The 26,731-nt window shown below is 38.4% G+C and overlaps 1 protein-coding gene across 6 annotated transcripts; it reads left to right on the top strand.

Moving 5' to 3' along the window:
- Positions 1-572: 572 nt before the first annotated feature.
- LOC131672103 (protein retinal degeneration B) lies at positions 573-26,498 on the top strand. 6 transcript variants are annotated; one of them, XM_058949063.1, is made up of 21 exons: positions 573-814; positions 8,278-8,397; positions 9,147-9,489; positions 9,763-9,902; positions 10,296-10,413; positions 10,931-11,318; positions 11,591-11,766; positions 12,279-12,314; positions 13,356-13,400; positions 15,967-16,152; positions 16,278-16,440; positions 16,939-17,328; positions 17,406-17,692; positions 17,759-17,908; positions 18,005-18,267; positions 18,339-18,447; positions 18,519-18,675; positions 18,740-18,889; positions 18,986-19,166; positions 19,249-19,523; positions 23,273-26,496. In XM_058949063.1, the coding sequence occupies exons 2-21, from the start codon at positions 8,320-8,322 to the stop codon at positions 23,439-23,441; spliced, it is 3,804 nt and encodes a 1,267-aa protein (XP_058805046.1). In that variant the 5' UTR covers positions 573-814; positions 8,278-8,319; the 3' UTR covers positions 23,442-26,496. The 6 variants fall into 6 exon arrangements, with proteins under 6 accessions (XP_058805046.1, XP_058805045.1, XP_058805047.1 ...); XM_058949062.1 differs by having other exon boundaries at positions 13,353-13,400; XM_058949064.1 differs by lacking the exon at positions 12,279-12,314 and having other exon boundaries at positions 13,293-13,400; positions 17,759-17,872; positions 23,273-26,498.
- The last annotated feature ends 233 nt before the right edge of the window (positions 26,499-26,731 follow it).

The following is a 26,731-nucleotide window of genomic DNA, read 5'->3' as shown; positions in this document are numbered from 1 at the left end:
CTCTCGATTATTGTTACTTACCAGCGTTGTTTTCTTTTTAAACAGCGCGCGTTCACTTTTAATTAATTTTTCATAATATTTACTGCGCAGAAACGAAGAACGTTGAAATCAGTGTCAAGTATTTCGTGCATTTCTAATTAATCATCCGATGCGTAAAATAATTATTTTCATTTTCGATTAGGCAAGTACCTGATGCACATTAATTATTCGTTAGCTTAAGCTTTTATGAAGCCAGGTGATTCAGATCATCAAATTTGTTTTCGTACAAACAATATCGCTCTCACGAGTATGGTCATTTTATTAAAACTTTTCTCGACGACGCGAAATACTCTTTAAACATTTACTATCGCGATAAGCACAATTTACGACCATTTCACGCAGATGTCGCTCTTATTCCGTAGAGCTGTCAAAAAAGAAGGCATTATAACCCAATATCGACAATGATTTGAACGCGATTACTTAAATTTAATCGTGATCATTAATTTCTTTGTCCTAACCAATCTGTCTAGTTTAATCGTCTTTATCAGAGAAAACGTTGTTAAAGATGAAAATTGTTTTTCATTGCAGAACGAGAAAACCGTATTAGTGATGATTCAGTGAAAACACTGCGAAATTTAGTGCGTGAGTGCTTGTGAGAATACACTGGTAGGCATACATGTATGCATAAGAAGTTACTTCATCGTGGAGCTAGAAAAATGAAGGTGCGAAGAAAAAGTCAACGGCTAAACGAGCTTGAGACCGGAACCGACTCACGGGACTCACCCTCTCTTCCTCCGTGTTTCTTGTCTACGCAGAATGACGCTCGAAACTGATTGTGAGTACTATCAAGTTTCCTTACTTAACACGCTATATCTGGAAAAGTTCTTTTCTTTTTTTGCATTTTCTTAAATATGAATCGTGCCAAGCGTTAAATACTGTATACTTGTGAATTATGTTAGCTCAAAAAGTGGTGATTAGTTTTGATGTGCCCCATCTATATTTTAAAATTTAAGTATAGCGTGTATTATTAGTTCGAAAAACTGATCAATATGACTGTAGTTCAGGAAAATGAACATTCGTAAATTAATTAGTTATAAAGCAATAAAGTTATTATTTATTCAAATTCGGAGCTTTCGTATCGATTTTAGCTATAGACAACAAAAAAACCGAATGTAGGTCAAAAAAATTTATCATTTCGATTTCTAGATTGCCAGAAACATGATATGGGCTTAAATAGAAAATGATCAAATATTGCGATTCGTGATTATTGAGACGTCATTCAAAGATTTTGGATGTTTATATCGTATTTATATTGTCATTATTTCTACGATTCAAAATCTATAATGTGTGCATAATACATAATTATTACTGATATTAAACTAAATTTAATCACAAAAACTATAAAATATTTGCTACATAATTTGAGCATAGAAATTGAAAATTACAAGTTGAGCAACTGAATATTGCATAGATCGGATAATAGAATTGAATAAATCCAAACTTTTAACAATTTGCGCTTCTATAGGTAAAAGAAAATACTTGATCCAATTGAATTCTAACTCAAAGTTTTAAGCTCATCAGAGCTTCCTATCTACCGTAAGAAAGAGTAAAGTTGTGCTTGTAAATTTTTGCATAACTAGTCTGTACGCAATCCATCAAACTATAGCAATTCGCAAATGACATTGGGAACGAAACGGGCAGAAAAAGCGCTGTACAAATCACAACAAGAACGCGGAAAAAAGCGCACATACTGCGAGGCGTTCGTTCGCTCGCGGCACGAAATTAATGGTTCGACAAAAGCAGTTTTTACGTACGCATCGTTAACGTTCCGAACAATCGGGTATCACGACTATAGAGTACCCAAAGGCTCTCCAGATCGCGTGGAATACTCTTCTATTGGGGCGCGGTCCTCTGTCGTTGGCTTTTGATAGTCGACCGTCCGACGCTATGCTGCTGGATGGTCGAACTTTATGGAAGCTCAAGGCTTTGTTTACGCGTTCGATACGATCGTGAGCGAGGGACGGAAAAAGACGGGTACCTCTTCTAATTTCAAAACTTTTTTCGCCTTCCATAAATCGCTCTCTTCTTTTTACATTAGCTCTTCTCTAATATATACCTCTTTCCGTTCTTCATGCATATTTTATCAAGACTGAGTTATTGTTTGAAAGAATTTTTTCATCTACGCCAATAAAATTATAAGATAAGAATTTTTATAGAGATCATTCTTTATTCCATGAATTCTTAATATCTCATAAAATAATTTCAATACGTTTCTCTGAGACGTTGTTCGGTAAAATATTGTTACTGTATTTATTATTGTTAATTTCTTTTTGGACATAGGCTTAACAAAAATTTTGTTTAAATATCATTCTATTGTTTAAGAGGTATAAACATTTATTTTATTAGTTTTAATTGATTTGTAACCGAAAATTTCTGATATTTTAAAAATCAATACAACATCAGACAGAACAATAGTATTGTTTGCTTGATAACTAATAATAAATTGTTCATTCGGTACTTTTATTCATGATTCTATTTGAAAACGTTTGCTTGGTTAAAATGAGTAATTTTCTGAAAATGCGATCATTCTATTTCTATTTTTCTGATCAGCTATTTTTATTATAACAAAATTAAAAATATAACAAAATTGTTTAAGATGAGATTCTATTGCAAATACTATTTTTTTTTCATGTTCAGGCCTAATAGGATGTTTTCTGATCTCAACCTTGCAAAAATATTCTTTTGTATAGTATACATTTTAAGTGACTGCTGAGTTTTTTCAGTTTTTTAAACTCGTATAAGTATGTTAAAATATTCATCAAGCCTAATTTCAAAATGCTCAATAGAAATACCCACCTAATAAACATTATTATTCGAGAACTTATTTTCCTTGAGGGATTGAACAAAAGTTATTTAAATTTTCTTTCCCAAACATTATCTCAGACGATTATCGATAAAATGATAGTTACATCTAAAAAAATAGTAGAAAATCATTACTCCTTTTAAATATTTCATGGTTTATTTCAGTTTGAGACAGATTTTTATAAATATATTTAAGTAATATATGTCCGGTTCACTTATTCCAAGGGAATGAGCCCTCGAACAGCTACTTAGGTCAAACTAGTACTACCTTAATAATTCAAAACAGTAATAACGAAGTTGTACTAATTTCAAAATAGTTTTATTTTAAATAGAATAAGTGATAAAAATTTTACAATAATGAACCTTTCAAAATATGTTAATAAATTAATTACAAAATTAGTTGAATAATTTGCTTAAAAACACGTCACATTATTTCTATTCAATTTAATTTTTGTGCCAGTCAGAATAAATAACCGTTATTTATTCTGTAACGATTGATTTCTGTTGATTTGTTTCATTTCATTTGTCATTCGATTATTAGAAGCTAGTTTTATCAAGAAAACTTGTTTTTTTTTTTATTTATTTTGAAGTAAAAGTGATTGTTTTTATGTTCATCGATATTTTTTAATAATTTTTATATGTGGCTGATATTCCCTGAATAACAATAAAAGTTATTGAAAAATTTGTAGTTATCTGATTTCAACTTAACTTATTCAAATAAACCAGATAAATTTTTACGTAATCCAGATCGTAAGAAATTATTAAATTATTATTAAACCGTATTAGTAGCTATGAATAGTTTATTACGTAACTAGCGAGGAAAAGTAGATTCTTTGTCTCGTGTGAGGTTTACGCCCAAGCTAAGCAAGGTTACAAAAACACACGAGACGAAAATCTGTCGCACACGCGTTGACTACACATTTTTTTCCAAACAACGTGTGCAAAATGTCAATCAAAACGCGGGTTTTTAGCCGAGTTTGTGGCAAGTCGCATTTTCTACGCGACCTCTCAAAAAGGTGATTTATAGCAAATGACTGGAAGCGCTGAAATGATTTCTATCTAGCAAAATAAAGTCTCCATTTCGAACGAAAATTGGTCTAATCACAAATATTAATCAAGTCTTATTTGACGTTTCACAGATTGAATCTAATTTAGATTTCCATGTATATTTCAAGTATTTTAATTTGAATTTTAAGAAATGCTGAAATTTATCAAATAACTTAAAATTCTTAACGTACAAAGAAAATAACGTCTTTTTAAAAAATCATAAACTAACTGCGGAAACGCAGTGAATAATTTATAATTTATTAATGTTTTTAATAAACAACGGTATTACTAAGTAATGAAGGGAAATGAATTCTTAAGTGGTGCCGAGAATTCGCCGTTTATTGAAAATATTGTTTTTTGACGGCTTATTTAGCGTGCTTTTCTTTCGTAGAACCCAAAATAACGAGATATGAGCCGCTGGCAAAGATAACTCTTTGAAGGTTTTTTTTGTGAGTCTGAACGTTAATTTCTTGTTTCAGCAGTATATGCTTAATGTACGTTTTTCCTTTGCGTCAAGATCAAGAACAAACCTTAAGTATATTATTAGAGATTTACTTATGTCATCATAAATAATCGATTTGAGATTTAAAAGTTGATCGAAAAATATTTTACTAAAAATAGTAAAATAGTAAAAAATGTGTAAAATTCATTGGATATAAAGAGGAAAATTCCTTTGCTAACAATTTTATCAAGATGATTTGTTCTGTTCCAAGAGGACTTTTTACAGTGACGCTAATCTCAGCAGAGCTCCAAACTTTAAATTAAAATTCTTTTGAACATTTATCAGATTTATACGGAAAATGTGAACATGTAGAATTACTAATCTTTACTTAGCAAAAGACTAATACTAGTGACATAAAAACGACATGAAAAGAATGCGACAGTAGCTTGCGTAAGAGGGCTTTAAAGTACGTAGGGAGCATATGAGAAGCATAAAAAAGCCGACTAGAAAAGCTAAAATTAAATATACGCGGGAGTAGGGAGCAATGCCGAGTGAGATTGAATGAGGACAAAAGGCGTTATCACAGTCCGCCAGGCTTTTGTAATGAAATTAAATTTTCGGCCGCCGAAACGAACAAAATATCTATTTCTTATGCACACATTTAACAAACACGCGCCTACAAATAATATTTATTCATATTTCAAACGGCGCAACGACAAACTTACACAAAATAATGAACTAAAGTTAATTAAAATGAATGCGTTTGTAAGTAACGCAAATGTAATTTTTCCTTCGTGCGAACATTATAATTGAGCATCCATCGTCAATTAGGCCAGCTATTTTTACGTCTTTTTGTCGTGCAACCGACTTTTTTGTGCAGCATTATTATTTCAAGCTTTCTTGTAGTCACCTCGCTGCTGTTATATGGCCGCTAGCTTACTTTTCAAAAGAGGCAAACACAAAATTATCGTGAAAGGAGGGTGAACGCAGGAGAAAGGCTGAGGCGACAAAAAAAGTTTGAAAACAATGCGGGCCAGACCTTTTATTAAATATCTTGGTTTTTTATCTAATAAATTCAATGAACGAGTATTCTCTTTCAATTATGAAGAGCTTTCGTGAATCTTTTCAATTTGCAAAAAAACTTGTTCGCTCGCGAAAGCTAGTACACCGAGATGTATAGAACGAAGCTCACAGTTCGTTCATTCTCGTTTTCATTCGTCAAAATCAACTGATCGCCGCAAAAATACATCTTTTACTAAAAAAAAGAAAAGAGACAAGCGAAAATAGAAAATAACACAATTTTCGGTAGTCATTCATTGAACAACGTTGAAATGATCATCAGGCAGAAGGCGCTCATACGTGCGTATCTGCACAGAGTATTACCGAGCATAGGTGCGTGAAAGGGCAATGGGAAATAATGCGCAGTGATGATGAATCCGAGTTGTTCGATCAGAAGTTTACCTGGGTGTATCGTCAATGAAAAGAACCATTAGAGCTCGGCAATCAGCGGGAATAGAAGAAGTGACGAGGGCAAAAAGTAGGTTAGCCACTCGGCGGGGAGGGTCATAAGGTTTTGCGTTTACTAGTGTTAGTACGCGGAGAGTGACGTGCGCGCAGCAGAGCGAGAGGGAGAGCTAGCTCATTGCACTTGATGGGCTTCCGCGTAGTGCGTAAGGTAACGCGGAGTCGTACCCGTGGCCGCGCGACTCCGACGGCCGCGAGCTGCTCGTCCGCTAAGTGCCGTCAGTTTGTTCTCGCTCGCCGACGCTGTTCAGACGCTCATTCTGGCCTGCTAATCGACGGGGGACGTTATGGATCAAGTGTGCGCCGGACGCCTTCGCCTTTCCGCCTAATCGGATTCGCGGATGTTCGTAGCCGCGTGCCGCGTGAAATCGCGAACCTCTCCTCATCGCTCTTACACCGAAAACCACGCGTCAAGATTTTCGTGGCTGGAAGCCAACGCAGTGCTCGGCTGTCGCTGACCGGCTGCAATCTCTCCCTCTCGGCTACGATCGTCAGGCGGATTCGATACTATTGATCGGGCGAGGCCGATATTACTGAATTAATTGACGGATGATCTAATGTAGACGCTTGTGGAACGTACTAAAGCAGCTGCCAGATAAACACGCGCGCGCGTTCGCCTATAGATAGCAGCGGATGTGTTTCTGGTTAATTGTGCGGCTGCTTGGTAAAATGGTTGCCAGTTATGTAATACATCGCAGCTCGCCTGCTACCGTACTCGCGTACTGAAGGTATGCCTATTGCGCGCACGCACGACAACTTTTATTTTTATTACATCCGCGCACGGAAAAGCTCGTCCTGGAAAATTATCGAACGCGATCGCCCGGTAACCCGAATAAGAACCAATTTAACGTCCATAAATGCGTATTCGCTGAATTTCATGGCAAAAGCCGTTTTTCGCACTGGCGGTTCTTCTCTTTCATCGACAAGCTTTTGTGAGATGCTCACGCGCATAGATAACGGCCACGGTATTGCGACGAGAGCGCGAGACAATGGAAAGTCATCAACAATGAAAGACAAAAAGCAAATGGAGATATCTGCGTGTCAAAAGATAAAGCGTTTAATCAGTTCAACGCGACAAGAAGATGCGACCCGCAATGTCGCGGCAGCTTCATCCAGGTTGATGTCGCGTGTGCAGGTTCTGTCGTAATACATGGTACAGCGATCAAAGGGACTACACGAAACGATTTGTGCTTAGAGACGCGTGGCCACGTGTCATTCCTTGTACGGCGTCTCGTGCACGACGACGACGACGACGACGACGACGATAGTCTGCTCAGGCGAATTTGATTGAGTGCTAATTAAACGACAGCTGCCCCTTTGCCTCGCTTCGATGTCTCGCTTTGACATTATTCCGACGCCATCGTTCGCTAATTGAAATTAAATTTACAATGCTGATTGCTTAACTGTTAGAAATAACGCGCACTCGATTAAATACATTTGATATAGCGACGGGACGTTTAGCGATATTTCTTATTTATTTTCTATGAAGATTCGAAAACTACAGTTTTAGTAGGTTCAGTGGTTTTATTCATAAGTTTTAAGTGTGAGCGCTTCGATGGCGGCTCGAAAGGTAATGAGTGGGCTTATTTTTTTGCTTCCATGCCGGACAAATGCGTATAAACGGATTATAAGCCGTTATTCTCTTCTGCGGTATTATCGGAAAAATATGAAAGAATCTAGATTTTCGGTTACGTTAAGTGCCATAACTTAAAAAGAGACAGATAAGAGAGTCATCTAGGCTTAGAGCTGACGAAGCAAATGGTAAACGGCAGATAGATGTTATCTGTTTGTTTGTGGGCTAAGCAACGGCACAGACGATAAGGGAAGCAAAGTTCTCCAAGGGTCGTGTGGGGCGTGAGCTGATGCGACTCAGTCGCGTGCGATGCTGTAAAAAAAGACGGCCGGGCGTTTGTCCGCGCATCCGCTTGGGGAATCCGCGTGTCGTGCCAAGAGGCTTTAATCGAAACACACCACGACTGATTGCTTGCGTTTCTTTTTTTCTCAACTCTTTTCATGCCATACCAAACGATATTTACAAAACTGGCATTACGCTTGAGTAATTACAAAAGTTCATTACGTTAATATATTAGTATATTGTTGACTCTTATACGTGCTGGGAAGAAAGAAAACGATAAAAGCTACCCCTTGGAAGATATAGCGTGACTCAATAGGTTAGCCTATCCCGACCGTAGAAATAAAATATTGCATACTGAGTGCTAATTACTACGGTGCATTAACATTACATCACGGAGACGCTATACATATATATTATAGATAAGCGCTCATCTAGTGAACGTCGACACTTTTTCATCCGATTAAAATTTTTAGATAACAATTAACATTTAATCGTTCAACTCGTAGCTTAGCAAACAGAAATCAATCAAATGATATGCTAATTGCAATGAATTTTTGTTATGTTTCAGGAATGCTCCGATAAAATAACGCAGCAACTTTAATCAATCAAGATGTTGATTAAAGAGTATCGAATACCCCTTCCACTAACCGTGGACGAGTACAGGATCGCGCAGCTGTACATGATAGCGGTAAGTGTCAACTTTCTTTTACGTTTCTCTCTGCGAAGAAAAGAAACAACTCATTGATTCGATCAATCACATCGCGCACATACATACTTTTTAATATTAGGGTAGGGTGCGCCACTTTCATTATAGGTCATTCTAGTCATTATTGTCGTATAACGGTACTCGATTTCTTTTCCGGACACTCCTTTATGTACATATTGAGCATGCACTGCTTGTAACATAGAACATGAGAGAGAGAGAGAGAGCAGCTCGAGCGCTTAGTAATGGGAAAATTGCAGAGTGGCGATGCAAATTATATACATCCTATCAGGCATCGTTATGCGCGTGTACCGTTTACTACTTGAATTTGCATTTGGTTTTACAAATTGGACTGACAGTTACGACCGAAACTATAATACGATGAAAACGGTAGGATTTCGCAAATTTTTCTTCGTGTCACGTAGATTGGCGAGCGCGAGAGAAACGAGATACGTGATTTAATTTCGTCAAAGTGTTCGAGCACCTAGTACTCGCACGAACGCGTGCGTCACTTCGCACGAGTGCGCCTGAAAGACATCGAGGAGGGCAGATTTTACGCGTTATTCGGTGGTCGCACACGCCAACGTCAGCGAGCGAACTTTTGCGCGAAATTGTTGGCGCGCGAAGTTTCCGGAATCGCAGGGGCGTGTCGTCGGCAATGACATCGGCAAGTCGACGGAGAGCTGCTGTTGGCAGCGTTCGTCGACTCGAAGAAGTGAAATGAATTGTTGCAGAAAAAATCACGGGAGGAGAGCAAAGGCGCAGGGAGCGGCGTGGAGATAATCGTGAACGAGCCCTACACCGACGGCCCAGGACCCGAGGGCAAGGGCCAGTACACTCACAAAGTCTACCACGTGGGCAGCCACTTGCCCGGTTGGTTCAAGAGCCTCCTGCCGAAGTCAGCGCTGATGGTCAAGGAGGAAGCGTGGAACGCCTACCCGTACACCAAGACACGCTACACGTGCCCATTCGTCGAGAAGTTCTCGGTGGAAATCGAGACCTACTACTTCCCCGACAACGGCTATCAGGAGAATGTATTCAAGCTGAGCGGCAGCGATTTGCGCAATCGGGTTGTAGGTCAGTAGCCCGATTATATATGTACGCGTCGCGATGTCGCTTTGCCCCTCAATTATGCAGCCTCTAAAGCCACACAATTGTGTCTGTGGCTAAATTTGTATTTCGCGACTCGGCGATCAATTATTCAGGCGCTAATCGAGCTTTTTCGAGCACGCCTCGCCAGACAGGGACGTTATGTCTGTTGCCACGCGCGGATATAGATCGTTCCCGTTTTTCCCTTTTATTTTAGAATACTGTTCGCGCCACATCACGTCGCTTGTTGTTTTATTACAGATGTTATCGACATCGTCAAGGATCAACTTTACGGAGCCGATTACGTCAAAGAGGAGGATCCGACGCTATATATCTCGGAAAAGACTATCAGGGGTCCACTCAACGAAAACTGGCTTGAAGACTATTGGACTGAGGTTAAAGTAGGTTTCTTCACTTTGTTTTCGTCTTTCGCTTTACAGACCACCTAAAATTGTTCCTTTTCACTAATACTTACGATACACGGAATATCTGCGAATAAGCAGTCAAAAGCTGACATAATTCGTCGTAATTAATCGTCGTACCTTAATTTTGTGTAACGACCATTAATACATTCACCTGTCGAGCTCTTTGAATACATTAATTGATAAATGGCTCAACGTAAATTATTATTCTCGAGAGTTCACGCGTGTAACTATCCTTTTCGAGCTGAACATTTACATTCTACAAAAAGACCTCGAGGAACAAAAATAAATTTCCGCACTTGGTGGTAACGTTCCGACGAAGCTTTGTTGAGTTTTGTGCGATATACCTAAATTTTGTTTGTACTCTAATAGGGTAAGTCACAGCCAACTCCTTCAGGAAAATCGCTGATGTGCGCCTACAAATTGTGCCGCGTCGAGTTCCGCTACTGGGGCATGCAGACAAAACTCGAGAAATTCATCCAGGACATCGGTGAGTGAGCAAGATGAGAGAGAGAGAGAGAGAGAGAAATGAATGACATTGTAAAAAGAATGTTATGACAGACTTGTGTTCGCGAGTTTTTACGATGTAGCGGTAATTCGAATGCTCGCCGGCTCTGTAGTTTTGCAAAATTGTTTGTGACTGTTTGGCTGTTTTTTTAATGAGAGTTGAATTTGATTCAATTACAAAATGATAAGTTGGCTCGAATGAAATGGAATATTCCGATTCAATCTCAAATTGCATCGTGATAATTACAATCAAAATAAATCTTTTTCGATTCGACATGAAAGCGCAATTGGGATTACGAGGCTATGTGTACTTAATGCCGAGATAGTTTCTGTGGAATTGGATGTTATGTCATTGTTTATATCGATTTCTCGTATTTCTCGGGCTGATTGAAAATTTCTGTACGAGCAGATCCAATTAGTAGGAATTATATGTATAAAAAAACAACGCGCGTGTCTTGGATTTGCGATTGACAAAGACAATCGAACTGATTGAATTATAGCTCTGAGAAAAACGATGGTCCGAGCTCACCGACAAGCGTGGGCCTGGCAAGACGAGTGGGTCGGGCTGACGATGGAAGACATTCGCGAGATCGAGCGTCAAACGCAATTGGCACTCCAAGCAAAGATGGGTCTGGGCGAGTCGAGCGAAGAGTTGGCCGACGGCGAGGAAGCCGACTCGGACAAGGTGAACGCGACGATCACGCCTCAAGATTCGGAGCACGTGGCGAAGACATTAGCAGCGACCCTTGGAAGTATCGAGAAGAACGAGGATATGCAGAGTCCAGCTTCGATGAGAAAACCCGCCGACATTCCCATTATCAGCACCGCAGTTAGCTCCGGTGAAAACAGTCCCGAGGACTCGCCTATCGAGATAATACCACCTCCCAGGTACGCAAGTACTTCACATTCATTGCTTTGGATGCACCGTCAGAATGTGCGCTCGAACGATTCGCGATCTGCCGGGCGTCGTGATTGTCAAGACTGGCATGCAAACTTCGCGCAACGTCAAACTTTATCACCGTTGCTTTCTTATTTTTTTCTAATCCTAGTAGCCCGATAATCTACACGATGATCGTGAATTTCGCGATGAGAAAGAAAAAAAAAATAGCAAAAAGATTTAAGCGACTGAGTGGGAAAATTTCGCGGCCGATTTGTTGTAGAAAAATGGAAAGGCCAGCGAGAGTGGAAAAGGACAAGCTGGGTAAGAAAGGCGGCACTTCACTGCACTCACCCAACTCAGCTAAGAATTTCGACGTCCAGATAGCCAACTGGAGGATGGAGAGTATTGTACGAGAATCGGAATCCGGAAGCGAAGACGAGTTCTTCGACTGTCAAGGTAACAGCTTCACTACGACTTCACAGCAGGACTTTCTGTGCCTGATATTCATCTTTTTTTCGAACAGTCATGAGAGCTCAGCATGGCTATACTTACTCTTATAGATATCTCTTTGAAACTCTGACTTGACACTATATAGTTTTACCTACAGACGGAATGACACGATTACTATACACAGTTTTCCAGCATGTCAGATTATTAGTGATTATTTAATTACAAACACATTTCTATATAACTGGACTAACAACTGCTATCGACACTTTGACTTTGAACAGTGTCTTAAATTTCTTGATTGAAAAACTGAGAAAGAATTAAAGTCAAGGTATTGATGATGATATCTGCGATTTCTGTAGTTTTAACGACATTTTTAATAAAAATTTTTAGCCCTGTCAATCGATAACATACATACATACAACCTACACATGCTACAAAGCACGAAAATCGCAACAAGAATGTTGCTCTTTGATATGCATTCTGTCTTTGTTTTTTTATCGCACGTGCAATCACTACAGCTGCAACCGGGTTTATTATACCTACCATAGTTGAAGGTACGAATAGTCTTTTCTATAAAGAAGCAAATGTAGTTAGATATGGCGAATATTATACAATCCAATTTTTATTTCTACCAATCATCCCTTAGTTGTTATAACCATAGATACGAGTACTACTTTCTTTAAACGGTTTTACGTGTAACTTTATATTTTACACGTACACAATTTTACACAAAACTCTTTCACGCATACTCGAACATAAAAATATGACATTTATTGTATTGGATGAAATTTATCCTACGCGTTCAATTCATATCCAAATAGTTCAATAAATGCCACACATTAACTGTATGATATTCAATTTATGGTATTGAACAAAAAAAAATGCTTTTCTGAGAAAATAGAATTCAGTATTTTACTTATACTTGAATAATATTGATGTAAGTACTTTGTTCCTTAAAACACTTCGTGCGTGAAGTATAACTTCACACACGCTTAGCATAAGAAGCATGTTCAAAATCGAATTTTTCACTCAATTGTAAAAGGAATAGAGTGCAATAAATAGTAGAACAGTGATTTGATCTCTGCTAACCGAGATAAAATCACGTTCTCGCACTGACGTTGAAGTGCACTATTTTTAAGAAAACACATATAAGGCCGTCAAATAAGTAATCTTATAGATATTATGGATAAGATAATTAAAAACTTATAGAAGACACTTTTGTCACGGCATGTATTTTTAAGCATGTGGCCACGTTCTCCAGTGCTCAGCAATACAACCAAAGTATGTGATTCCAATGAACTTATTAACTCAACTTTTCATTAATTGCTTTTATATGAATTCATTAATATTGCTGTACTTCGAAATGGCTTTGTTCTTTTACAAACTTCAATTGTATAAGCTTTTATTTTATGTATATTCTCATGTATTTGAGAGTTGATCGATTTGCATCTGCAAAGAATTTTTCAAGGCATTAAATAGTTGAGTCGTTGAGAGGAAAAATAAAGAACAGGTTGAAATTTCTGACCACACAGAGAACTTTGCACTCGAAGATAACTCGTCATTAGCTAAATGGAGTTCTTTGGATCTTCTAGCAGAAGAGGAGGAGGTGACATCACCTACTGCGCCTGAACCTAAACTGGGTAAGTTGATTACTCTTTCCGAGTTAATGTTGTTTGTCGTTAGCCTCGTTTTTCAACGCGAGCTTGTTGACTCGGTCTTTTCATCAGTATCAAGAGTTTTTTTTTTTCATTTATCAAAGCCGCGTAATCAAAAGTCTTCTATTTTCGATAGTTTATCTTTGATCAGCAAAGGATTATTGGCAGAACGATTATTTTCATTATATTCATCGATAAATTATAAAAAAACATACAGTCTGTTATTCGCCTCAATCAGCTTCAATACTAATGAGCAACGTTCTATTTCTAAAATTATTAATTGCGACCTAATTAGTAATAATTTAATACTCACTCAGTCGCAGTATGACGATACATCCCCTAACATATTGCAGCTTGGTTGTCAGCGTTAGCTCAATATTTGTTAGCTAAAGTACTTGTGTATTACGCAATGAGGCCTGCGAATAACTTTACGCTTGTCAGATTTGTTTTTTAAGTTTTCACAGCTAATATTTTTACAGGATGAAAAATTTGATAAATGTCAACAGCTTTGCCTCATTAGAAGTCTATTCAAAGCCGAAAGAACCCCATCACAGACAGTGAACACTTTCATTTACATGCCACCGTTCGTATGATGCCGTGTTGATTATTTCCAACTAACAATAAATAATACGTAACAAGAGGTTTATAATGAATTCATAGAGTGAATTAAGTTTTTTCTCTCTTAATCGATAACTTTTGTATAATCTAGAAGTGAGTTTATACAATTTCGTCTTGAAGCAATTGCTTTCATTGTTAACGTGTGCATTTGAAAGATGCGTGTCCTTTACATAATAAAGAGCTGCAATTTACACACTATACTTCTTTAATGAATTATTTGAATGACTGAACAATGTGCATGATTTGATTGCTGTGAAATTAGTTTCAAGAATTTACACTGCTTGTCAATCACTTTTGCCATGCTTACCTCAAAATTAGGCAAACTTGAAAGTTTTGTATCTCGGTCGGAAATCATCTTATCACAAAAAACCGCAGGGCATTTTAAGGGTAATTGCTAAAGCTTTCATTTAAGACGTGCAGAGACTTAAAAATGAAAATATGTGTTTTTTACAGTAAAAAAACTGATTAAGAAAATTTCAATTTTTTTAACCTCGACTTAAATCAATGCCAATTTAGAACCAGGCGGTGGAGGGCAAATCGACCTGAGGGGTTCGGAGGGTAATGTCTTTCCCTTTAAAATGAGCTCCCGCGGGGTGCTATCTGATGTTTTTTAACCGAGTTACGGCGTTTTTTGTAAAAAGCAACCTTTTTTTCCAATCCTCAATTACTTCGACTTGCGTACGTTTTGGAAAAAAATGCCAAAGAGAAAAAAGTTTCATTTTGTGTCCAAGAATACGAAAATAAAGTCAAAATAAAGAAATAGAGAAAAAATTTTTTTTCGGTTTTTTAGCACATTAAAAAAATAAAGGAATTTAACTTTTTTTTTACGCTTAGTTTTAAAATGTCTAGGGGAGTAGTAAATCACAAAAATTAAAAGACATTTTAAAACTAAGCGTAAAAAAAAGTTAAATTCTTTTATTTTTTTAATGTGCTAAAAAACCGAAAAAAAATTTTTTCTCTATTTCTTTATTTTGACTTTATTTTCGTATTCTTGGACACAAAATGAAACTTTTTTCTCTTTGGCATTTTTTTCCAAAACGTACGCAAGTCGAAGTAATTGAGGATTGGAAAAAAAGGTTGCTTTTTACAAAAAACGCCGTAACTCGGTTAAAAAACATCAGATAGCACCCCGCGGGAGCTCATTTTAAAGGGAAAGACATTACCCTCCGAACCCCTCAGGTCGATTTGCCCTCCACCGCCTGGTTCTAAATTGGCATTGATTTAAGTCGAGGTTAAAAAAATTGAAATTTTTTTAATCAGTTTTTTCACTGTAAAAAACACATATTTTCATTTTCAAGTCTCTGCACGTCTTAAATGGAAGCTTTTGCAATTACCTTTAAAATGCCCTGCGGTTTTTTGTGATACGATGATTTCCGACCGAGATACAAAACTTTCAAGTTTGCCTAATTTTGAGGTAAGCATGGCAAAAGTGATTGACGGGCAGTGTATAGCGTTCTTCAATTATTCTTGTACTTTTATAGTATTGCTTTGTTGCTTATGCGGTTAATGACGATATATCGAATTTCTTTGTGTACGTGACTTCTGAAAGTAGAGTATCGTATTGGATATCCACGGTGTCGAGTCGTTTCTCTTTTTCTCGATCGGGACCCACTCAGCATAAAATATTCGAAAAATGTGATCTCACATCACGGCGTTAATGTCCAGTTGCTGATTGAGAATTTCCAAAATTGTTAAATAAAATTGACTGTAAATTATTGAATCGTTACTAATTGCTAAAAAATTGATACAAAAAATTAAAAGAAATAAACAACGAGTAGAAAGTCCAGCTTTTTTCGCAGAGCGTGTGGCAGAATCTCCATTTAACTGTAGTAGTGTAGATAGAGCTCCGTCGACAATTTAGCATCGTAAAAGCCCGAGTCCGCTTGCACGTTGGACACTGAAAGCCATATAACATGCTTGTCTGTGTTCGCAGACGACACGATATTTTCACACGCTTACCTACAGCGTGTAGCGAGCGAGCGAAGTGGTAAGCGCCTGGCGATTCGTACCTCGGCGAGCATCGACGTCTCGTGTCCTGCCTCACCGCAGCACTCGCCCACCCACCAACCCTGCAGTACCACCGTCCTCCTCGTTGTGCTTCACGCGGGCAGCGTTCTCGGTAAGCCGCAGCTTGCGACTCTTGTTATATTGATTGATTATAACCGCCATCTCCCATTAGCACGCGGCCTTCTTTCCTTCCATTTAATCACCCACTTCTCATTTTCGTTTTCTCCCTCGTTGCAGATGCAAACGTCGATCTTACAGCCAAGAAATCCGACATAACGACTTTCAAAGGTGCTTTCGAGTCTGTGATGAGACAACACTATCCCACGATGGTCGGCCACATCTCAATCAAGTTCGTTTCTTGTCCCTCGATTTGCACCGAGGGCCTCGGTATTTTATCTAGGTAAGGAAGCTAAATTACTTTTCCGATGGCTTTTTAACATTTTGCCATATCTGCGCATTTTCAAATATTTCTTTCGCTTCTGTCCGCCATGGTCATTTGTCATTACTGTATCAAGATTGTCACTTGGAAACTAGGCGCAACAAAGAACCTTATCTTCAAAGCGTTCGTTTTAATTCCCGATACGACCCCGTTTAGAGAACATCGATATACTTATTTAATAATTGACCTGGCGCCTTGGGACATATTCAGTCGTAATCAGGGGTAAATTAAAATCCAAATGTCATCAATTCAATTGGTAATTGAGATATAAATAAGTCGAATGAAAATTGACGAGGGTGTTACAAGTAGAACAAGTCGAGTTTGGGCAGACACGCAACCAGAGAATGCGCGTTTGAAAATAGTTGAAACATTGCAAAGCCAAGTGCCAATGTTGAATGTTTCGCAATAAGAGAATCTGGTAAGAAGGCAGGCGAACACGCAACGATATATTTGTTTCAGCCTTAGTCCGTACAGCTTCGACGTGTCGCCATCGTGTATGGATGCACCGCAGATAACGCACGACACGATACCGATCGGTGCCATCCCTTTACTGGCTTCTTCGACGCCGGACTACGACGAGGCGGTGACAAAAGTGGTGAGCGGCGCCAACCAGGTCTACCAAGAGTTCGCGAAAAGTGACGAGGGTCGTGGCTTCAACGGTCAAGTTTGCTTCATCGGTGACTCGGTCGGCTCGATTCTCGCTTACGACGCGCTGTGCAGATCGGCTCAGTATCAGTCACGCCACGACAGCGAGAACAGCATCCTCGACACCGACAATCACGACAACATTTTGGAGGACAGCCGGCACCTCTCGGCGCCGTCGCCGAGGCGGAGATCGTCGTCGACGAGGTAAAGCGAGGAGCCGTATCGCTGCGCGAACGGTAGGCGCGACGATGAATCGCTTATCGAATTGACGTTTGCCGCAGTGACAATTCTCACCACGTCAAACTGGACTTCGAAGTGAGCGAGTTCTTCATGTTCGGCAGTCCGCTGTCATTGGTGCTAGCTTACAGAAAAATCTCCTCGACGGCTGACAAAATCAGCAATATCAACAGGCCGTGCGTCAATCAGGTGTACAATCTGTTTCACCCTACCGATCCGGTCGCAGCTAGACTGGAGCCGCTGATCTCGGCTCGCTTTTCACTCTTACCCCCGGTCAACGTCGCTCGCTATCAGAACTACCCGCTTGGCAACGGCCAACCTTATCACTTGCGTAAGTGACGGCTTATCGCTAACAAGCGCTAGAAAGCTCGTAATACGATCTCGTTCTGTTTGCCAGTGGAAACCATACAGACGAATCCACAATTCTTCACCGATGGACTGAACGTTTCGAACGTTACGATGTCTCAGTTGAGAAGACTGTCGGATATATCGATACATAGTACTATGTCCGGTATAGATACTATACCTCTTCAAGCTGTATCTTCTCGTATATATCGCTTTTTGCTTCAGTAGTGCTTACAGTCCCTTGACAGGGTCAAGCCGACAATGACTCACACTTGCTCTGTCTTCCGAACTGTTCCAGTGACGCAGAAGTGGTGGGGCAATAAAAGAATAGATTACGCCCTTTATTGCCCAGAGGGTCTAGCCAATTTTCCTACCAACGCCTTACCTCATCTCTTTCACGCGAGCTACTGGGAGTCCTCGGATGTCATTGCTTTCATCATTCGCCAACTCGGTAGGTTCGATCTGCAGATGCTCGGCCACGAGGAGAAAGAGCTTACAGGCTTCCGTCCAGGACAACCGCGAGAAAAGTGGAATAAAAAGCGAACATCTGTTAAAGTTAAAGTAAGATAACAGTTTTCAGCCTCATTTCCATTGTAATCCTATTAATCTTTCAATATCACTTTTTCGTTCAGAATGTTGCTGCTAATCATAGAGCTAATGATGTTATTGTTAGAGATGGTACACCTCAAGTACTTGTAGCTAGATTTATGTATGGTCCTATAGGTGTCATCGCCTTATCAGGTAAGGAATGTCATGAAACTATGACGTATCACGAGATTAATATAAATTCATTCGTATGGTATTACTCGCAGGCGAAAATGTAGATATTCACATAATGAAAGACGTTAGAGGCGGAGAATGGGTTTATTATGCGACTGAAACTACGGATAAAAGCGGCAAAATTACTTATCAAATTCCAGAGGACAAAACATTAGGATATGGACTCTACCCTGTAAAAATGATAGTGAGGTCAGTAAATTTAGAAATTAGCGCACCGGTAACATTTCCTAATGTTCGTATTGTTTACTTGCAGAGGCGACCATACGTCCGTAGACTTCTATATGGCTGTGATACCACCAAAAACAGAATGCGTTGTGTTTAGTATTGACGGTTCTTTCACTGCGAGTGTATCTGTGACCGGTAGGGATCCTAAAGTAAGAGCTGGCGCGGTAGACGTTGTCAGGTAAATGAAATGCGTACCGAAAAATTAAAACACTCGATTACACGTTGCATTTTTGAGTGCGCGAACAGAAGCAACACAAAATAACAATTATTTCAGACACTGGCAAGAGCTAGGCTACCTAATAATTTACATAACCGGGAGGCCGGACATGCAACAGCACAAGGTTGTCTCGTGGCTCTCGCAACACAATTTCCCTCACGGTCTGGTGTCCTTCGCCGACGGTATATCGACTGACCCTCTGGCGCATAAAGCCGCTTATCTCCAAAAGCTCGTGCAGGTGAGGCTAATGCAAAAAGCTTGTTCTATTGGTTCTCACCTTATACAGCTCGTCACTGAAACATTACTTTTTATTGACGCAGGAGCACGGCATAATAATCCACCACGCGTACGGCAGCAATAAGGACATCAATGTATACACTTCGTTAAATCTGCAACCAAATCAGATCTTCGTGGTTGGCAAAGTGCCGCGTAAAAATCATGCGCTTGCAACGGTGCTTCAAGAGGGTTACGCTGCTCACCTGAATGCACTTCAAGCTCACGGAGGCTCAAGACCCGCGCAGGGCAATGCGCGTATGGTCATACCGAGAGGGCATTTCGGTTTGCCCGGGCAGAATGCCTCGCTTAGACGACGAAGGTAAGACTATCTAATGATTATGTCTTTTTTTATGTCTCTCTTCAGTGCCGTTTGTAGTTGACGAGGGACGCGCTTTTATGTTCTGTTTGGCGCGATCTACCTCAATTTTTTATTATACTACTTTTGTATTAGGACCTTATTTTTTTCTTCGACAATAGCGGTTTTTCGAAAGCGGATTAATCATCACGAAGACAATCCTCTAGTATATAGTTATAGTGCTTCAAGATAGACGATTTTTTTACTTAGCGATAGCTATAGTCATTTAAAAAATAAAGTGTAATCAGTTGACTTTTTTTTCATTTTAGTAAGAAAAATTGAGAAGAGACTTCATTGTATCTAAGCTAGGGACGAAAAAGCGATAATCGCAATAATTTGTTACTAGTCGAAGAGACTCTTTTCTCGAAGTAACGTTATCTACGAGGGACAGCGAGGCGGCAAAAGAGATTGTTTAAAACGAAAAGAGACTACACGATAGTTCGAAATAGTGAAGGTTACGATAGGTGTCGATTAGCAACAACACTCGATTGTTCTTTCTAAAACAATCTATGACCAAGAAAACTCGATCGCACGAACGAGCAAAAAGACGAGTTGACTCGGACACAGTCATATTCGTAAGAAAAAGTCTTGAGAACTTTGCTGGCGGTGAACGTTTGCCAGTCAAGTAAGATTGAGATTGAAAATAAGTGCTCGTCGACGTTGCCGCGCGGAGAGGCAGTGTGTGTCTTTCAATATCTAGATATGCATATATATGTGTGAGTAGGGTGCGTGCGTAGAGTGTGAATACGAGCCAGTCGGCTCTGTGTTCCAGTAACGACACGGCGGTCAGCTCACCGGCGCGCAGCAGTGTGTACTTTAAAGGAAAGCCCACCTTTGTCACATCTAACACACGCCTATTATCTACCTACAATTAACTTACTCACACTATGGTAACTATTTCTCTCGTCTTTCACCTCTCTATCTTTGCTATTACAACTTTTACCTTGTCTCCGCTCCGGCCCCCCTATAACGTTGTGAATGTGAGCTTATAGGTAGCTATAAAATAGATTGTCTCTCACCAATCCGTTGCGATTATTGCCCAGTTCTTTGTTTTCAATCCCCAAAAGATTCATTTGTTTTTATAGATGTGCGCAGCTTACCTCTGCACCTTTTGGCCGTCGTTCTGTCATATATATATATATACTTTTTTTTTCATTGAGTTTGTTCATTGTAGAGCGTTACAGTTGCCAATCCAGCCTGACAATTGTAATTTGGTGAATGCCGCTGGTGACAACACTTTTTTAACATAGAAGACATTTATCCAAGCATGGTAATAATTAGAAAGCCATTCAAATGAAAGTTAATAGCTGCATGTAACACTAAACAAAATGTCATTTACCAAATTAACATTATTAGGCCATTTGCTACGAGATTCGGAGTAATGATTTATCGTAAACTTAAATAATTCGAAAGAGCATAATATGCACGTGTAAAACAATTGTTAGAGTGCGGCAGTAACTGTTTTATCCCTCAATAATAAACGAGACGACAACATAACAGAAAAGAATGATATGAGACACTGATAAATGATTAAAAAAATCTAAAGTCAGAAAACGTTTGGCCGACGAGAGCTGACGGAGGTTGTTGAATTACAGGTGCCGACTGTGAGGATATTTCGCACTCGGCCCGCAAAATATTACGTAGACGTTGTTATCTCTGCGCGAGAGACAATGGACAGACTGCTACCACAACTACTATTTGAACAACAACCACTACTGCTACTACTAGCGTCACCTTTCTGCTCTCTTATATCTCGTAAAATATCTATAATCGGCTCGCCATGTGAACAGACGAATAACGCAAACTAACGAGGATGTCGTGTACGTCTGTATCTGTGCGTCTAGTTAGAGCTAACTAACTCCCGAGAGGAACAAAAAAAACGCCCGGTTACGTTTCGGCGACCAAGGTAAATTGGGTGTTCGACCGCGACTGCCCAATTAACGTTCAATCTTCTTGTTTTCTCACTCTCGATGTTTTTCTGTGCTTAGAGAAAAGAACGACAAGAACATCTTCGAGTTGGCGTTTCACCAAAATTCATTAGACTTCTTGGAATTGGTTCAACGATTTGTCACGCCTTTGACATTTCTTTGAAAGGCTTCGATTTGCAAAAGTAAATGAATATGGTGTTAAGCCCAGCTCTATCACTGCTTGACGTTGTCCCGAAGGGATATGAGAGCACGAAATATTAAACAATACGATGTTCTACTTATTTATAAATATGCACGACAATACTTAAATGTGATTGCCGACTCATATATATGGTACATTGGATAACCCACGGATACCTGTATTTTTATCGATAAGTGGCACTTTTAGAAATGCTTTGTACGGCGACTTAAACTAGTTTAAAATGCCTAAAGTTTTCGATAGTGCATACCTAAATGCTTCGGTAGACAAGTAAATTGAGTTTGATAGTATAGTAATATATTTTGTTATAATGAAACATACGAATATTTCAGTAAATCTGATTAATTAGTTCTAATGATCATTTGCTAGGGAGATGTACACTTAATACGAGGTATGCGTGAATACATTAGAGCTTCAATATCCGTGTACCGAGCGTTCGCATCATTTCACGTAACCAAACAAACTTTTTTTCGTTGCCTCGCAATAGCTTTTCGCCCCACTGCACGCCAACAGCTGCATACACAAACTTTCCTTATTGCATTGTATTTGTGGGTATCTATGCGAACTTATAACGCCTTTGCAGGTGTAATGTACGTTATCAAAATCACCAATTCTGCTTGTACTTTCTGTCATCAAAGTGGATACTCATTTTATAAATAATGTTGCTCTAAAGTGCTTTTATGTTGACTGCTGTAACTTACGTATATGTTCCTGCAGACATTTTATATCCATTATCTCTCTCTAAATCGATTCCTCAAAAACCTTTTATACTGGAAGTGCAATTAAGTTAACTAGCAGTCTAATGATTGTTTGTACTTTCAGAACCAGTCTATCGGACAATACAAACAAACACATACAAATAACAATGTACACTGTGTGAAATTGACAACAAAATAAGTGTCTGCTTATATTAACTATATATATTTTTTTTTTCCAATATACGATTTTTTAATGTTTTATATCAATATGCCAAGAAGACACTGCTGCTTTTTGTACATGCCGCACATAAGCTATATTTACATATAAAGATCTACTTTTCAATAAGACTGAAAAGCTCAATTTTTGTGTGAGACTCTCACTAATGTGTGAATGGCTTTTTAAGTGTAACTTTTTTTCAAAGAACAACTGAATGGCTGTACATACTTGAAAATATAAAATCTAAAGTATTTCACGAGCTTATTGAATATCTGGCATTTGGCGCGTAGATTATTTTTCATGCAATAACAAAGTCGTCATTGGTATTTATAAAGTTGTAAGAAAAAGCACTATAAAAACAGACTGGTTTATTTGTTATAATTTTTGTTTTATACATCTTTCAGTTGTATAAAAATTCTTTTTTTCTTTTTTTTTTTTTGCTTTGCAAGCTCTAGCTCCGTAAGCTGACTGACATACGTATATCTAGACAAGTAGATGAGTCCCGTTTGTCATATGTACGGAGAATCGAATGATGCTCATAGAGCGAAACCCTCGTGGAGTACTTGAAAGAAATAATAATAATGAAAAAAAGATTTAGTTACGTGTTAGTCAAGAAAAAAGCAACATATCATTTTGGGCGCAATGGTTAAACGATTGCTCGTGTTTTTTAGGTCGACAAAGCGCGCCATATCGCAGCCAGCGTCGGAAGGTCACGTAAGTGCTGACGGTAGTGGTGTGACCCTGGAGCGCAGCACGAGTGTCGGGCCTGCGCCGGCTCGCCATCAGCCACAGTCGCCTGGAACGCCGCCCGGGAAGTCGAGCGCGCCGGAGAAATTATGACGATTCGTCCGCTGTCGCTCGTTATTCGAGCAACGGCGGTAGACATCGAAGCGTAATGCTTTAGCAATTGACGATGAGCGATGAGCGCGGATGCACTGTACTTACACACCCTCCTCGTCAGAGAGAGGGAGAGGGGGAGCTGTCTGCCGGCGGCCTCGTCGCTGCTATACTTGCATGACGGTACTCTGCCACCATTGCCATTGTTGCTGTACAAGGCATATTAGTTCCGGGTGCGTGGCCAACAAAGTGATTGAAATCGACCTCGCTACGCCACGTTTGCGCTCTGCTTTACTTCAATTGGGTCGTTATCGCGACGAAATTCCAGATGTACGTTGTGCGCGTTTTCAGTCAGTTTCTTCACCGCTGTCAAGATGCGATTGTAGATATACCGTGTACATAATTAGCTTGAGACAAACAGATGCGGTGGCAAGACAAAGAAACATATAAGTCTGACATTCCTCTATTCTTATCGAGAACAGCGGTTTTCGGCATCGGCGAGCCCGCGCTGCAGACTCGCTCGTACTTATATTCTAAAGGAAGCTACATCAATTAATGGATAAAGAAATAAATACGTACATAATGTAGTACTTTTTTAAGGACGTTAATGTAAACACGATGCTCTTCAAGAATTAACGAAGTGCGAATAACATTGCAAAAAGATAAAAAGAAAAAAAAACAAGTAATTTAGTAGCTCACTGACAAATTGTTACTCATGAAACAAGAGAACAACAATGAAACATTGCGCCTCCGATCAAAGTTTATTTTTTATACACGAAAAACTACATGTTTAGTTGTATGTGCTAGCTTTTAGAATTCCAAATATTGAACTCTGCTCCAAAAATACTCCTATACCTAACAAGATTGACGAACAAGCAAAAGCAAGCGGGATAAATAAATTAGCTAATGAATACAATAAAGTTTAGCGATAAAGCAAGAAATTAGCATTCCCGACGCGATCATTCGCTGTATACGTGTGCTAATTTATAAAGAACACATCCAAAAGGCATGCATTGTTGCCATCATTTAGTTTTTAAGGCTGTACGTACTTGTTAAAACAGATACTATTACCCGACCTTAAAAATCAATCATCACTCAACTTCTCCTCGTTGTTGTTGAAAAACGGAGATATATTGTATTATTATAACACGTTAATAAATATACGTACGTAGTACCTCAAGATGTCCGTATCTAACTATTGAGTCCGCGATGTTGCAAGATCATCTAGTTTGTGAAACAGAACGGGAATATATAAGAATAATGTTGTCATTGTCCTCTTAAAGCTCGGTTATAGCAGATGAGGTTTTGTTCAGTAATATCGTATGTGATATTTAAGATGAAAATAATTATTTGTTAACCATTCTGGAGTATGATTGTTTGCAGTTACTTTCGACACTCACCTGCGATTTCAATTCAGCGTTTACATTTACAGACATATTCTACTATATTTTTCAAGAGATTGTCTGATATTTTTTGACCGTGTTATGAAGAAAAGCAAATGTTGAAAGTGTTGCAGCTTTAACGTGTTATTTTTAGATTCGTTATATCTACGCTGTCTTTCAACGATTGTTAAATATTATTTCAGAAATTGATGGTGTTGATTCGTTAAAACGCTACTCTGAAACTATCGGAAATATGTGTATTAAGTAGCGTTGGATTTATTTTTATTGCGTAAGCGCGGAACGTAACACGAAAAGCAAACCACAAAGAAGTCATGATTTTATATTTGAGATTTGATATAAAGTAAGAAAAAACGGATTAATTTGTATTTTCTGATACTGTTAGTGTGAGAATACTCACTTTGTTCAAAGTCGAACTGCAATATGTGCCATATTGTAAAAAAAACCAAAACCTTAAGTCAGTAAACTACGTACATAGTTATGTAAAATTACGAAGATCAACAAAAGTTTGAACTGTTATATGCTTCTTTTCGTAAAAATAAAATACCTGACCGATTTGAGAAGCATCAAATATATATAAATAAACATATAGGTGTCCATAAAGGCATCACATTTGTTAAGAAGTTCAAATAGATGTAAAATTATATGTTGCACTATGATTTTAAATCTTTTGAGTTGTAGTTCTAATCAATAGTGTATATGAAAATCCATCCATTTCTAATGGATTTTTTATTCCATATAGCTAGTAAACCGCTGTTCGATTTAATCCATATAAGAAGTACAACATAGAAATGAGCTATTTTGCTGGCTCCAGCCTGAACTCGAAATTATATAATTTCATAAAATACATTGCGTGCTTTACTTCCAACATATTACATTTCAATGGATCACGCAATGGACATTTTTTGTTTAAAATAAACAGAACAAATGCATATTGACTGTTTATATTGTTGTAATATAATACGAGAGTAGGTCAATATAAAAATTGTTCTAAGAATAAATACATACTTGAATGTATAATAAAATATTCATCAAGAAATTTGACTGCAAAAACTATTTCATTCGTGCAAACAAAAAATCATATTATCAATAAATTGATGATTATTTTTTATTACGCATATTACTTTATGAACTATAACAAGAATTCTTTTTATTAACGATCCCTTTTTTAGCATTTACAGTTAACGAAATTCGTATGTACTCCTTTTATCGGAAGCTGTTGAAAACTCTTGTTAAGGCACTTTCTAAATAAAAGAGCATCGGACACCGGATGTGCATGGAAACGGAAATATAAATTGATTTTTTGACATTAGCTTATGAAAAAAAGAAGCATCTTAGAGATCACCGTTTTGATTCGGATACAAACCTGATGGTATACAACCAATAAATGATGTGTACATCTCCGTGCACCTCCGATGTCCAACGTCCAATAAGATATCTGTTACTTTGACAGTGCCTACCCCAAATTTACGTGCGAGTGACGTATGTGTATATCGAATCATCAAACTTCGAAAATAAAGCTTAATGATTAATATTTATCTAGTATTATTCCGTACGTATATATATCCATGCTCCTTGATTAATTATTAAATATAATATATGCTTATATTTCACCACGTTTTAATCAAACAATTTGTATTTCGTTTATATCCAATTATTGAATAGTAGTATTATTTGTTATTACTTCAGAAATCATTTCTTGACTAACCAACTAATTAATTAACTAATAGATGAGCGTGATGATTCCATTTTTATAGTTTTTCAAAATAAAAATAAAAATTTACGTTATTGATTGAATTATAAACATATCCTTAGTACTATTTAAATGTATGCATGCATTTTTTTCAAATGTTCATATCGTGATTCTTAATCGAGATATCGTAGGCCAACAGA

This window comes from Phymastichus coffea, unplaced genomic scaffold (assembly GCF_024137745.1).
Source record: "Phymastichus coffea isolate CEN01 unplaced genomic scaffold, Cenicafe_Pcof_1.1 PCOF00142, whole genome shotgun sequence".
NCBI classification, from domain to species: Eukaryota; Metazoa; Arthropoda; class Insecta; order Hymenoptera; family Eulophidae; genus Phymastichus; species Phymastichus coffea.
The sequence above is the reverse complement of the archived record's forward strand: the minus strand, read 5'-3'. Positions and strand labels throughout refer to the sequence as shown.